Here is a 14,688-nt window from a genome sequence, read left to right as displayed (position 1 = left end):
CCGTGCTTACATCAACGCTAAAAGTCATGGGTTTCATGCACAAATGGAATACAGATCTTCTTTTTTTTTTTAAGGTGGTTGTTGGGATTTTGTGTAGTGGGTTTGTTTTTAAACTTGGGAGTGTACACACACACACGTGCTATGCTTTAATGTAAGTTTTTCAAAATCTGTTCTATGCTTCATGTTTTTAAGCTGGACTTTATCTCTTTATTAGCAAGCTGCAGCTGAGGTGTGGTGACTGACAATAGGTTGATCTAAACATTAACAAACGAACTCAGGCAGGATGTGTGCTGGGCAAGGGCAGCGGCATGAACCTTTGCTCCATTACAGCGCGTGACCCCGCTTTTCAACCCGCATGGTTCTGAGCATAACCCGTGAACTGTGAAGCAGTTGTTTGCCAGTGCCCCAACAGAGAGGAGGGTGAAAGAAATCATAATCAATTAAAGGGTACCTTGCAAAAGCTTTGAGGAATGCCTGTGTGTAATACCTGTGCAAAGAACAGAGGAAAGCTGAGCAACTTCTTTCAGCTACTGCAGAGGGGTGAGGAGCCGAGTCAGCTTTGCTGAGGTTTGACCTGTGATCCCACACATTTTAAGCTGGGCTACTAGTCTATGAACGTGACTATGCAGAAAACCAGATGCAGAAATACACTTCCCACCAAATTGCACTCTCCTCTTGATACATACAAGACAGTATGTTAGCCATTTCGTCTGGTGAATGTTCCTGGGTTGTATACCACCTCACAGCCCACACTAAAACTTTTTGGGATAATTCCTTCCTTTCTGTCATATCTCCTTTATAACTCTTTAACTTGGGGAAACTCTGCTCATTATATAGCCATCTCGCCTTGAAAACACTTAAACCACAGAACAAATAGAATCGCTGAACTCTTACAAAATGGGCATTGCTCATACTCACAAGCAGCTCAGCATGTACAATGTGCTGTCTGGTCTCTTCCAAAAAGTGGGGAAAACCCCCTGAAACCCAAACCCTGGAACTGTTAGTTAATTCCCTGGCATGAGACCATGAGAGATGAGGCTTTTTTGTCTACCAAGCACTGAGTGGGATAAGTGTGAAAAGGTATAGAAAAAATTCCACTTGAGTGGTGGATGGCATACCCAAATGTTGCCCTCTGCCCCCAGCCTGTCTCTGTTGGTAGGGAGGACAGCCACATCGTTGCTCTTTGCCTACACCATATCCTATAGGAATGCAAGTGAGAGAGAAGTGCAGAAGAGTAAAATATCCTGCTGTTCCTTGTTGCCTTTAAACACTACTTGGTTGCACAGAAATTTCCTGTGGAAGTTTGAAGTGGTGGGTTTGTTGTTGCTATAAAAGTTGTGGGTTTTTTTAAGGAAGTTTTGAACATAACAGATGAGGTGGAGTGGATGGAAAAAATAAATTTCTGCAAAATGTTAGTATATGTTAAGACATTTCTGTTGCTTGCATAAAGCCTAGAAAGAAGCATGAATCATGGTAATCCATTTAGGATATAGATATACACAACCTATTACGTCCATTTTGAAGGTTTCAGTTGTGCTGCTCTCTTACTGCACATATTAACTATTTGTCTTTTTAATTCATTACATTAGGTAATACATTAGTCATCTGCACCAGAAATTACTCACTTTTTGCCACTTTTTCTCTCTGGAAGGCTCCACTGAGTCCTTTGGAGACTTGACTCCCTCTATCTCCTTTCAGGTCTCTCTCCACTTTACTCGTCTCACCTTTGTGAGTACCTTATGTCATGGTAACGATCCTTTCGGCTAAGGCGAGTTGGACTCTGCTCCCTGTGGAGCCATCAGAGCTATCAGAAGAGCTTGCTGCCTGGCTGCGAGTTTCTCCTTCAGTCCTGGTGGTGAGCAGATTTTATCTGTAGAGCTGGCAACTCCAGTAGGAGGGAGCAGGTCTGGCTTATTGGTGTTGCCACTGGTCAGATCTGGTTGAGGTGTAACACAAAATCGTGTATGACTGTGAATGTATTTCTAGCTTTAGGAAAAAAATTAACAAAAGACAGAGACTTAGTGTATTCTGGAGGGGCAGGTATTTCATGTTCATGTCCTATGAAAGAACTGCAGTGTTGCTGGCCCCACTGTTATGACTTAAGTTCCCTCAAAATCTTGAGATTGATCTAAAAGATAATGGCTGTACATTTTTTGTCATTGTTTTGTTTTCTAAACCCCTTTGAGAGGGAGGTTGTGAGTATTAGCACTGGGCTGTTTCCCAAACAAATGGTGAATCTTTTACTGTGTTAAGGAATTCCCATATCTACATCTGTCTCCCTGTTCTCTAAGGCCAGTTTCCATCAATTCTATTCCCATTTCCTAAATCAGCTATATCCCCATTCACCTTTTATTCTCCAGGTCTGCGAATGCAGTTATAGCAGGATTCTCAGTTTCCTCAGTCTCGCAAGATGTGTGCATGGTACCTTGTGACATTACCATTTGCTCAGGCTGAGTGCTTAGGACAATTGCTTTGGGTAAAATTTTCTGTTAAATAGTGGTTTTTTGAAAAGTGTTGTAAAATGTCAACCCAAAATAAGGTGTTAGGGAGCTAAATAGCAAAACAAGCCTGATAAGTTTTAGTTTTGTTGTGCTAGTAGGCATAACAGTTGCTATAATAAAGCTGTCATAGGTACGGATTCACCAAATCCCTTCAGTACATAACTTCAGGCAAATGTTGTAGTATTTTGCTACCTTAGGGATATAATAAATAATTCAAGGACTGCAAAGGCCAGGGAAGAGACTTTCCTTGATATCGAATGAATGTAGAAATTAAGTCTCTGCTGTATCAAATGAATGTAGAAGTAAGTCTCTGCTGTATCGGGGAAGGTTTATCTGAAAAAGATTTGCTTCTTACTCTGACTTTAGAGCTATTACAAGGTTATAGATAAATGGAGTGTGTTTTTCTGAAATATGTGTATTTTTCTGGTTGTTGGTCGTGTTTCTTTTCTTCATAGGAATAATTAAATTGCTTTTGGCTGACTTAACAACTTGAGGAGGGTGATCACAGTGTAGACCCTTTCTTTTTGCATACCCAGGCACGTTATCTGGAAAATCTGAGAATGCATTGACTATGTTTTACCTTATTATAAGGTTAGAAGACGTGATATAAAGACTTGGAAATGGCTTCACAAAACATGTAAGTTCAGTTTTATTGTTTGGTATCAAGTGATTGTTAAGGGTCATACTGTTGCTACGTTATTTTTCTCCACTGTAAATACTTGACTAATACTAACAATTCAGTCTGTAAATAACTCTAGTATAAAGTTTAGTGTAAGAAACATTTTTCATTATGAAACTTTTTTGGTGTGTCTGTAATATTAGAATTTGTCAGTGAGTATTTCTGTTTAATTACAATAAGAGTGTGTGTTTGTTACTTTTAAAACTTATTTGGCATATAATCTTGACAGTAGCTTTACAAAGTCTCTCATGATACCTCTTTCTAAGAATTTTTGTTTTATTGTATAGTATTCTCCAGTTTATATTTTTTCAGCTACAAAAACCTTGTGTCACTAGGTTTCACTCTCACGAGCTTGTCCTCTTCCATTCTGGTTACCATGCATTTGTCCAGGTACAACACAGAGATTTTGCAACAAGCAAATGTGGTGCCTTTTCCAAATGTTTTAGTGTGTTTTGATGATCAAAATATTATCTTGATTAACAGCCCACCTAGAATGTTTGACAACATGAGTTAATTCTTGGAAGAGACTTTCTAAAGTCAACAAAGGGAGTCAGGACACAGTTCAAATTGGAAAATGGAGAACAAACCCCCAAACTTTGTTGACAAAGCTAATGCTTATCCCCATAAAATATATATTAAATTGTTAAAAAAAAAAGTTCTAATAGAATTTTTGCTCCCAAAGCCATGAGCTTTCTTTGAAAATCCACTCCCCCCTCTGATCTTGGTTATCTTTATCAACAAACTAGTGGTTTAAAGTGAGACCTGAGTTCTTATGGAAGTATATATGTGAGCAGGTGTCAGTGTGTATAAGCAAATGCGCTGTAACTTTACAGCTTCCATAATATGGAGGAATGAACATGGAATAAAACCACATTGAAAAGGAATCATGGGGGAAATAAAATATTAGGCAAACTCACAACATGACAACAAACATCACTGCAACCCTCTGGAGTTCTTTCAACTGTGCTTTACATAACTTTGGTTTGCTTCTCACAGAGACCTAATCTTGGAAGGCTAGAACTTCTGTGCAGAACAGCTTTAATTAGTCAAATACTGGAACCGCTGCTGATTCAGTTGCATCCTTCAGCATGACCAATCCTCAGTAAGTACCATGTGAAGGTAGCTAATAAATTAAAGAGAAGGGAACAGGTTGCTACCTGTAGGAGAATGATGTTGTGACATCAAAAGGGTTCTGTAGGTATTATTGGAAGGAAAAGCTGATATTTGGAGAAGGAATAGTAGGATTTGGTTAGTTGTCTAAAGAGTGTGAATTAACAGAAAAAACATGAATGCTGTAAGCATGTCTATGTTACTAACAGCCAGTGGCTGAAAACTAGTATGTCATATTATTTTCAGATCTGTTTGCCTTTTTTCTTTGCTGCCACCAAACCTGTCTCAAAGCTGTTTGCCAACACTTAAGTCTGTTGGTTTGCTTGTTTTTCTTTTCAGTCAAATCAGACAATGCCTGTCATTTGTTCTGTCTAAGAATATAGAAAGTAAGACCTGTTGGGAGTGGGAAAGCTGCAACAACCCATTTCGTTTTTCCTTTATAAGACTGGATATTGGATCATTATATGCTCTTTCATGCAAAACTGAACTGGCTTGGACTTGTAAAGGTACATGTTCACAGGATGGCACTAAAGGTGAAAATCAAAGAAAGAAAATTCTTGCTAAAATTAGCTCTTCCCTCTGGGCTTCTGTTTTCAGATTGCTTACAGAGGAATACAGTTCTGTTGCAAAAGAATCTCATTACTTTCCATTATTGGTTAGACAAAGAATGAAATAAGCCTTTAGGTTGTTCAAATAGTACTTCCTCTTGCTCCTGCTTTCTGCCATAGTAGACAGTTGCAGCCTTTCCCTGCCAAATACTTCAGCTATAACAGCGTTTTCTGATTTTTAAAATTATTCTTGTGTAATGCTGGCAGCAGCAGTTAGCTTGTTTTAATTTAGGAATGATGTTTTCCATCAGAAAGGGTTAGTTTAATGGCGAGGCTCTGACTAACAGAATATTTCTCTCTTTCACATAGAATTTTAGTTCCTTCACCCACATCCTTAGACTTACAAGATATAAGAGTTAAGAACTCTTCAAAATTATTCTTTTTTTTTTTTTCTGGAAGAAAAACCTGAACTGTTATTCAGGCTGCTTGAATAGCTAGAAGATTTTAATAAGCTTTTTTAAAACAGTCACCAATGTAACTTTTGCAGTCAAATAACAGACAGAATTTGGGTGCTAAGCGCTTTAACTATATCCCTAAGGAAAAAGAGTATCTTCACACCTGCTGTTGAATATCTCTGACAAGTAGCCTGTGATGTCTTCAGAAGTTAACAAGCTCCCCTGGATGAAAGCTAGAGAAGTTTTTGCTTGCACCTACTCTGAATCAAATGGAGCAAGTAGCTTTCACTGGGTACTACAAAGGATCAATCCCTGCTGGGGCTTGTCATGCAACCTCTCTCCTGCAATGAAATCATCTTTGCATGCACTAGATAATATGCTAACTGACAAAGTTTGAGTTTCTAGATAAGTAGTATCTTGTTATAAATGTGGAAGACACGTACGTAGTCAGACTCTGGTTTTACCTGCATGGAGTTCCCATTAATGTTAGTGGGGTGATAGAAGAATACATGTTAAGATTTGGAAGCTGCACATAAGGATAGTTAAGATGATCTTTATAGAGGAGTCCATAATTCTTCTGAATTGTTGTTCTCCTTTCAGAATTATTTTGAAATAACTTGCAATAGAATGTTCCTTTCTAGTTGCTATGAAACAAATTTGCCATCTGTCAAAACTATTTGAATATTAACCCACAATGGAAGAGGGGTCAAACTGCATCCATTAATTTAACAGTTGATTTGTATATAATGATAAATAAGCTTAGCTATTCATTGCTCACTGATCTAACTTATAAAGCAGTAAGTTTTTAGGTGGCGTAGTTACATGCCGCCTTTCTGTTTTGCACAAATGTTTTGCATTTGGGTTCATACATTTTTTCGTATGTGTTTGTATCGCATCCACTTATATTTAGTGCTTTTGAAGCAGATTCAGCAGAGTGAAATGCTGCTGTTTGTCTGACGTTTCTGTTGACTGCAGTGGGATCTGCAAAAGACGAGTCTGGGATCTAGTCTGTCCCCTCAATGACCTCACAAAGTTCTGTTATGTTGCTGGCTTTTTAGGATTCTAAAGTTCTGGTCTCTAACTTATTTTTACTTGCTTGCTTATTTATATTTATATGTATATGTGTGTGTGGAGAGAGAGGGCTTTCTATTTTGCCTATTACATTTTCAGGCCTACAATAGAAGGTGGTGTTTCAGAAGTTGAGATAATTTCGCAACAAGTGGAAGAAGAGACCAAAAGCATTGCTCCTGTACAGCTTGTTAATTTTGCTTATCGAGATCTACCTTTAGCTGCACTTGATCTGTCTGTGGCTGGGTCCCAGCTTTTGTCAAATTTGGATGAGGAGTACCAAAGAGAAGGGTAAGTACAAAGGACAGAAATTTTTTTCTAGTTTTACGCTATAGGGATTTCATGGCCTGTAGAAAAAGAAAACCTTGAGTTGGAGAAGTGTAACCAGTTGTCCTCAAACTCTTCAAAAAAAACCGTTGTCACAGGATGGAAGTGATCTTTTCTAATGTAACTAATCTGTGCTGGTTTGGGGCTCTTTATAATTTTAAGTGATTCGTAGCTGCTCTTTTAGCACAGTTTGGAAGCCTTCTTTCAGGGAAAACTAGACCAAGCATCTAGTCCAGCAGACAAGCAGAATGGCCTCGTGAAAGGTCTTTGTGAAATGTTTCAGGTTGACAGAGATGGCTACTGTGATTTTTTGTATATCTCCTGACTGAGAGATAATGACTCTGCCAATTCCTGGACAGAACATTGTCTTTGATAATGTGTATACATACTACCCCTATTTTCCTAGACAACTGTTCCAGTTTTATTGGAATAAAAGATCTTAATCAGTTCATAATGTTTGCCGAAACATAAGCCAGTGTCAGATTATGTAGTGTTGTTGTCCTGCAGGAGATTAGAAGTCATCCTTTTGCCTGGTTCAGGCTTGAAGTGGCTGTAGGTGGACTGCTATACTAAATTTTTTCTGAAAGATTGGGGTCAACTGGAGAGAATCCAGAGGAAGGCAGATCAGAGGCTTAGAAAACCTGTTGTGGAGTACTGATTGAAGTAACTGTGTTTCACGTGAAGAAGAGACTGTCAGGGGAGCTTATAAGAAACTTCAGTGAGGAAGAGAACAGTCTGTTACCAATCTCCGTGATGTTTAGGACAAGAAGTAAAAAGCTTGAATCGTAGCAAAGAGAAGAATAATGAGGGTAGCAAAGTGCTAGGGTAGCTAATAGTGTGTGTATGGAGGAGGGGAATGGAATTGCTATTGCTAGATGTCTTTAAGACAATGCATTTGTCAGGAATGATTAACACTATAGTTTAACATCCCTTGGGACAGAGATCAGGTCACCGCTTGTGCCTAGCCGCTCTGATTCTGTGATTAGTGTCCACTGTGTGTCACACTGAATGTATATATACTTCACTGTCAACAGCATCCATCTAAAAGCACTTCACAGTAAGTCATACGGAGCTCCCATTGATGAAGACGTTAAAAGGCTTTATATAAGCCTCCATTTATTAACAGCTCAGTGTGCTCTAACCTGTGCTCTGAAACCAGCAGAGACACACCTGCTTGATCTCTGCTCAGTGGCTATTCTGTGTGGTAGCCAGGAAGCTGTATGCAGGGAGGGCTCTTGCCTTTAATTTCTTTCCAAATAGGACTTTGAGACATCTCCAGAAAGTTGTTACTCCAAACAAGGGGAAATACATTTCAAGTAGGTTACATAAGTATGGTACAACTGTAACATAAAATACCCTGCATAGCAAAAGAGGCACTTGAAAATTAATTTGAGTATGCAGGTGTAACCCTCAGGCTATTTTGGTGCTGAGTAAATACCAGTTTAGTTAATATGCACTTTTTATAGATTTTTATGATCTGAAACTCAATTTTTCACTGTGCCAAAGTGCACAGATCTCTCATTGTGACCATATGAGCAGCTTTGCAGCCTTAAGTATGGAAATAGACTTGTCATTCTTTTTCTCAGCCGAGATCTCTTCTTTTGTGGCTTCATTGGTCTGAACGGAAACAAGCAGGTGCCATCCACACCTCCCAGCTGTAGAGTGGATTCTCTGAAGAAAATTCAGAGCTTTAGTTTGTATGTCTCAATGCATTTTGGCTGTTTATGTTCAGCGAAGTCCCAGGACCGCACCTGCCTTGTGGGAATGGTGGCTTCCTCCTTTCAGAAGCACTGATCTGCAACTGATGCCTTGTGAAAATTAGGAGCAGAGCTGAGCTCAAGAAGCCCAGCAGCAAAAGTAAAATACTGTCCCCATACTACCTCATGGCTTCATTGGGAATATATCTGGTTTTATGAATGTGGTGTAATTTCTTTCTCATGGCCTTGTTAGATGCGACTGGCTTCCACCTAAGTAAGAAGGAGATAGGGTGGGTCGGATGAGTTTGGTACAGGAACTGACAGCTACATCTTCCTCATGTATGAAGAGTGGTGTGGGAAGGGCAGCACAGGAGGTGGCAGAAAATATCTAAGTCCCTGTAGTTTCTGCCAGCATCCATATTCGTAACTGTGAAGCTGTTACCCCAATGCTGCGATACGGGTTGCTGGTGCAGATACCAGAAGATGCTGCAAATGCTGGAGAGTACTAAAAGGTGATGTAGGACTCGTCTTCCCCTCCCTGTCAGTTTGCCTTGTCACAGACTCCAAGCGTTACCTTCTGTATCCTTTTCCCTGAGAATTTCAGGGAAGGTGCCAACCTGTATGACCTGCATATATTCTGTATGGCTCTGTTACTCTAGATCTGTACCTGATCTAAGCAAGTTGTAGCCATTCTAACTGCAAGGCTTTGCAGCAGGAAGGTCTGGCACATCCTTGTGCTTGGAAAGTGCTGGGTTGTTGTTACAGGCTGCATCTATACATGACATTTTGGTTTTCAACATAATTGTCCACAATGCCTAGTTCCTGACGTGGGTTGTCACGCTTCATCACTAGTATGTCTCCATCTCCATGTGCAGAGCAATGAGAGAGACATCAGGCTAGAGATGGATGAGTATGCAATAAAGGAGTCTTCTGATTTGATAGTTTGGTTGTGTGCACCCCAAGGCTTTCCTCTAACTTTCCTTCTTCAAGGCTAGAAGATGGTCAGGGTCCAAGCACAAGTACAAATTTAACCAGATTGCTAACTAGAGGAGCTTTTTGTTTCATCTGAGAGAATGTTTCCCTCAATGAAGCCAATGTTAATAGGCAACTAGGAATGGGTGGGTCATAGCTCAGCCCTTGTTGTGTGCCTAGAAACTCTTGGATGGCACCCGACTAGCTAACTCCCCCACAAAGAAATGAAAAAAGAAAAGCAAAAAGAAAGGAACATTATGGTCTGCCTTTTGCTAGACAGACCATATGTAAACTGACCTTCCCATGGCTTTAAAGATACTAGAATAAAGAAATCTTATTTTGTGCAGTTTGGGTCTTTATTATATCAAATGCTCAGGGCAGTCAGTTCCCATCTGTCAGTGTTGTTGAAGGGATTTTGTGGACTGTTTGAGCTGGTTTTGTCAGAAATTTAGTTTACAATGCTGATCCCTGTGCTCAGCAACAAAGAACGAACTGCAGATTAGACTATGCATTAAGCCTGTCCCTGAAGTACACCTGTAAGTAGTGAAAAGGTAATCAGGCAAGAAAACCCTTTCCACTCTCCCAGAAACCCTCAAACAAAATGTGAAATATGTTGTCTTCTAATGTGGGTTGAGCAAAAATTCTTTTCTCTGTAGAGTTCCCAAACAGGGAAAGTACAAAGATTTACATGTTGGAAGTTGGTTAAGTTGGATGGATTCTGCATTGCAAATATTCTCACTCATTATAAATCATGTGGGTGGGCTGGCATTGCCGCCTTTGCACTGAAGAGGAGCAAGGTACCTGTGGTCACTGCATGTGGAATAGGAGGGATTCCTGCATCTGGCTTGCTTCCTAGCTGCAGTGGGGCTGATGTGCCTGGTGTTAATAGAGCTATCTATGGGTCTTAAACTTCAGAAAAGGAAATTTTCTGATAAATGCTGACAATATGTCACTAAAACATTTTGAGCTTTATGTGACTACAGCAATCTCTATTTATCTCTTTTCCATCCTGTGTAGCACTGTGAAGAAACAGGAGCTTAGTTCTCAGGTCCAAAATGAGTGAGATGTTCATTACCTCCTAGTCCTGCTGAGCTGCCCTGCAGTTAACTCCTTGGAATTATTCTTAGATATTGCTGCTGTGCACTGTACCCTATGCTGAGACATTGCAGAAATGATTGAGGCATAGGCTGGAGATGTGTCTATGAGAAATAAACTGATTCAAAAAATGTGCCTTGGGTGCCAAGAAGAACACACGGGGTACACTTCTAAAATACCTGTAACAGATTAGGTGATACTTGTATACAAAAAGCAGCAGCAAAGTTGCCGATTTTCTTTGTTTCTGTGAATTTACTGGGGAGGCTGTGTCTGCACTGAACGAGGTTTGCATGAAAAGAATATGTAAACGTTCCTTTGAGGAGACTAATTACTCAGAAAGCTAAGGAGGTTTTTAGATGTTAACATTAGCTTTAAGTGCCACTCTTAATTTCTTTTTTTTTCAAATCAAGTATTCTGTTTTCCAAAAAATGCTTTCTCTCTTCTGTTTTTGTGTCAATGACCAATAGAAACGATGGGGAATGAAGGAAGTGGTATATCTGTGCTAAAGACAAACGGATAGGGAAGAGTTCTTCCTGTTTTTTCTTAAATTCCAATTAGGAGGTATCATTCACACAAATTATAAAAAAATTGTTACAGACAGTTGCACAACAGGCTGTATTCTTTTTGTGAATATGCAGTTGTTCTGTGAGCCTGCCTCTTGATAAAGAACTGTGTTTAATGAGGGTTGGGAAGCAAGGGGAGAGATACACCGTATTGAAATTATTTGGTTTAGATTGCAGATCTTAAATTTTTATATATTACACAAATTTGAAACTTGAAGTTGCTTTCAAGTACTGTTTTACATAAACAGCTGTAAAGGTTTGGAGTTCATAGTTAATGTGACGACATTAGCTGTAAATAGTCATGGCATTGTAATTTAATGATTTATGATTGTCTGTTAGTAGCTTTAGATTTGTTTGGTTGCAGCTAGAAAGTGCATTAAACAGTATGAATATCTGAAAAAAGAAAATTATAGGGAAGGGGAGGAGAGAGATAGAGAAGGAAAAAAAAAAAGGGAAACCAAAACTGAACAGAGATTTGCAGAGATTCGGAAGTTGACACAGGAGAGAGTCATGAGCTTTTCATTTTAAATTGGTTGCAAACCTTCACTGATGAATGTATTCACTCATCTTGGGAGAAAAGGGTGTCTGTTCCTTCAGTCTGTCTTCTGTAATTGCACCCAAATAGGTGCCATTATTTCTGGGTTTCATATTCATCTTTCAGGTTTTATTTTGGTTTCTAAGGTATATTACCTGTGTTTTCTACAAAGCTTAAAGGTGCTTTAACTAAAAGAACTCACATGGATGAAGTTCTCACGCTTCCCTTATATTCTGCTTTTCTTGTCTTTACCTGGCAGCATAATTTGAAAATAGTCCCTTTTCTGAAAAGTTCTGTGCAGCTCATGCAGATCCTGGAGCACATGATGTTGATACATGGTGAATAATGAGGTCCAAGCTGGAGATAAAGTGCAAAGGTTTTGGAGGGCAGAACTATTTCATGATGTGAGCAAGCTCCCTTGTATTTACAAAAGTGATGTATGTTTTTAGCTGCCAGCCAGTCTGAATCCAGAAAGATGGTGCAAAATCCTAACAGCAAAATAATGAATGAGACTGTAGTGCTGATTTGTTCTTTGTGCAGTACTATATCACTGCTACTCTCTGTGCTCTGGTCCAAAACTAAGACCTGCACTGCAGCAGAAAATGAGCATTCGGCATGACAGAACCTGTGAGGTGACCAGCTTTTCACAAGAGAATACATGAAATTCTGGGTTACGTTACAGAGATGTTCAGTGATTTAGAAACTTCTTTTTCTGTACAGATTCTGTGTTTTTCTTTGTAAATGTTGTTTTCCAGAATAGCTCATTACTGTGTTTACCCTAGTACCTAAATCCTTTGAGTGTGTCCCTCTAATGGGTTTTATCAGCAACACCAATTGGTAGAGGGAGCAGTAATGTAAGTTAAAAAAAAAAAAAAAAGAATTAATTTTCTAGCTCAGTGATTTTCAGGCTTTTTGGATTGTAGATCTTTCTGTATTTTTCCAACAAAACTTGCTTTTCCCAGATACTTTTTGTGGGTAGAAATGTAGTTGTAGCCTGCAGAGACCACTGTTTGCAAAGCTTTTTATTGGAGAGTAGAAAAGATAGGGATCTAATTTATCTGGCTCAACACTGGAATTAATTGTCTAAGTGGAGAAGATATGACTTGGTGCAAAAATTGAAAGATGGGTAAGCAATAGGACAAAGGAGAAATATGGAAAGGAGGAATATTAGTCTGCAAGGGGAGTCCCATGACAAGGTCATCTGAGTGCTGGGCAGCAGTCTAAAAGCAAATCAGATGTTAGGATTCATTAGGAAAAGGAGTAGAGAATAAAAGAGAGGTTGCTGTTGTACTCCTCTATATATCCAAGCCTTGCCCGTGTCTTGAATGTGAGTGTACTTCTGGTCCCTGTCAAAAAGGATATGGTAGATATACAAGAACTGGAAAAGATTCAGAGGAAGGCTGTGACCAAAGATGTGCTATGACTTCCATTGGAGATTACTATGTAAGCTAGGACTCTTCAGTCTGGAAAACAGAAGACTCACATGAGGTTTGATTGAGATTACAAAATCTGAGACACAGAGAAGTTTAACATTTGACACCCACCTACCCCACCCCGATACAGGTGCTAGGGTATATTATTAATAGATTAAGACCCAGGTCAAAAGAAACAAGAAGAGGTTTCTCTTTTCACAGAGCGCCGTAGATGTGTGGAACTGCGTTCTAAAGGATGCATGGCTGCTAACAGCTTATCTAGCCTTAAGGGGAGGTTGAACAAGTTTGCGGAAGAGAAATTCATTGAAGGTTACTAAATAGAATCTGAGAAACAGCATCTGTCTCAGGAAGTCACTGAGTTGAAAACAGCTGGATGCTGTGAGGGTTTTAAGGGGAAGTATTGTATGTTTGCTGTGTTCTTAGTCATCTTGAGACATCTGCTCTGGCCACTACTGGAGACAGGATACCAAGTCTTTGTTCTGACTTAATATGGCTGTTCTTATGTTTCTTAAATGTTGTTTTTGAGCACGATGTTAGTATTTCACTAAAGAATTTAGCATAAAAAGGAAAAGCCTGATAAGCAATTTTCTGGTGAGCGTAGTAATATGCCAAGTAATCACAGGATGTCTGTGACCAAATGTTGTGATATACGCCTGTAAAGAAAGCACAAAGCAGAAAGTACTTCAAATAGAGCTGGGCTGCATTCATGTAATTAAACCTATTCCAGAATAATGTACTGCTCCAGTTGTCTGTATTCATGTGCAGAAGAGACTACTAGGACAGTTACAGAAACTCGCTGTTCACAAAGAGCATGGGCTTTACTTACATTACATGAGTGGAGGCCATCGCTGTGTATAAATGCATCATGGACAAACTTCCAGCAAGGAAGAACAACTAATTGAGTTAACAACATCTGCATAAGAACAAATATGTATAAACTGGTCATATGTGAATTTAGGCAGGAAATGGGGGAATCTTTATTGCCATTTGAGCAACAGTTTTGCGTCAGTCTTCTGAGGAATGTCACAGAGTTTGAAATAATAAAACTTCTAGGGGAAAAAAAAGGATGAGGGAGCTCTCAATAGTTAAACTTCTGTAGTTAATCTAAGCTTGTAGGAGAAGTCCAGGAAAGGGGTGCCAAGCTCTATCTGTTCCTTGGAGTTGCTCAAGGCCTCCAGCTGCTATCTGTAGCCTGCTGCGAGGCTCTGCTGTCTTTTCTGTCTCAGCCAGGTTTTGTGTTGTTACTGAGCCTTTCTGTGTTCCTGTTACTTCCTGACCATGGCCTTTCTACTCCTTCAGATAGTGATTTGGATCTCATCCATCCTTCTGTTTTCTGATCTTAGCCATCTTGTGAGATACAAACACTTGCTGTTTAACCAAGAGAAGAAAGAAAAAACAAACACACAAAAATATATTTTAAAAACCCCACAAAAACCTCAGGGTATAAGGTATAATGCAGATTTTGGGGTATTTGTTTGCAAGACCAGAAAATAGAAACAGTGACAGCTGTTAACAGCTTGAACAAATTGTTTGTAGTGGTTCCTTGCTGAATAAACATGTTAAACCTTTCCCAGTTTTGCCTTATGTTCTTTTTTCCAAGCTGTTTAATAATAAAACTAGCAGTGATGATGACAGATTGTTTTTCCACAAAGCCGTGTGTGAGAGTATCTTTAAAAAGAATTACCCCGGCAATAAAATTCCACTA

The 14,688-nt window shown here is 39.3% G+C and overlaps 2 protein-coding genes across 6 annotated transcripts in view; one reads left to right on the top strand and one right to left on the bottom strand.

Annotated features, from left to right (window-relative positions):
- NRG4 (neuregulin 4) overlaps window positions 1-1,658 on the bottom strand; it is a 55,424-nt gene extending 53,766 nt beyond the window's left edge. The window contains exon 1 of the transcript XR_008747441.1: window positions 1,626-1,658. The gene's annotated coding sequence lies outside the window, so the exon portion shown is untranslated. The remainder of the gene's footprint in view (window positions 1-1,625) is intronic.
- TMEM266 (transmembrane protein 266) overlaps window positions 1-14,688 on the top strand; it is an 86,497-nt gene that overhangs the window by 23,706 nt on the left and 48,103 nt on the right. For 2 of the 5 annotated variants that reach the window (XM_055805745.1, XM_055805718.1), the window contains exons 2-5: window positions 1,699-1,855; window positions 3,038-3,138; window positions 4,177-4,282; window positions 6,464-6,652. In XM_055805745.1, the coding sequence (XP_055661720.1) occupies window positions 4,269-4,282; window positions 6,464-6,652 (203 nt within the window). In that variant the 5' untranslated portion in view covers window positions 1,699-1,855; window positions 3,038-3,138; window positions 4,177-4,268. Of the gene's footprint in view, window positions 1-1,698; window positions 1,856-2,956; window positions 3,139-3,663; window positions 3,789-4,176; window positions 4,283-6,463; window positions 6,653-14,688 lie in introns of all 5 variants that reach the window. The other 3 variants (XM_055805727.1, XM_055805730.1, XM_055805738.1) reach the window with 3 other exon arrangements.

The sequence above is a fragment of the Falco peregrinus genome, chromosome 1 (assembly GCF_023634155.1).
Source record: "Falco peregrinus isolate bFalPer1 chromosome 1, bFalPer1.pri, whole genome shotgun sequence".
Classification (NCBI taxonomy): Eukaryota; Metazoa; Chordata; class Aves; order Falconiformes; family Falconidae; genus Falco; species Falco peregrinus.
Note: the sequence above shows the minus strand (reverse complement) of the source record. Positions and strands in the feature narration are given on the sequence as shown.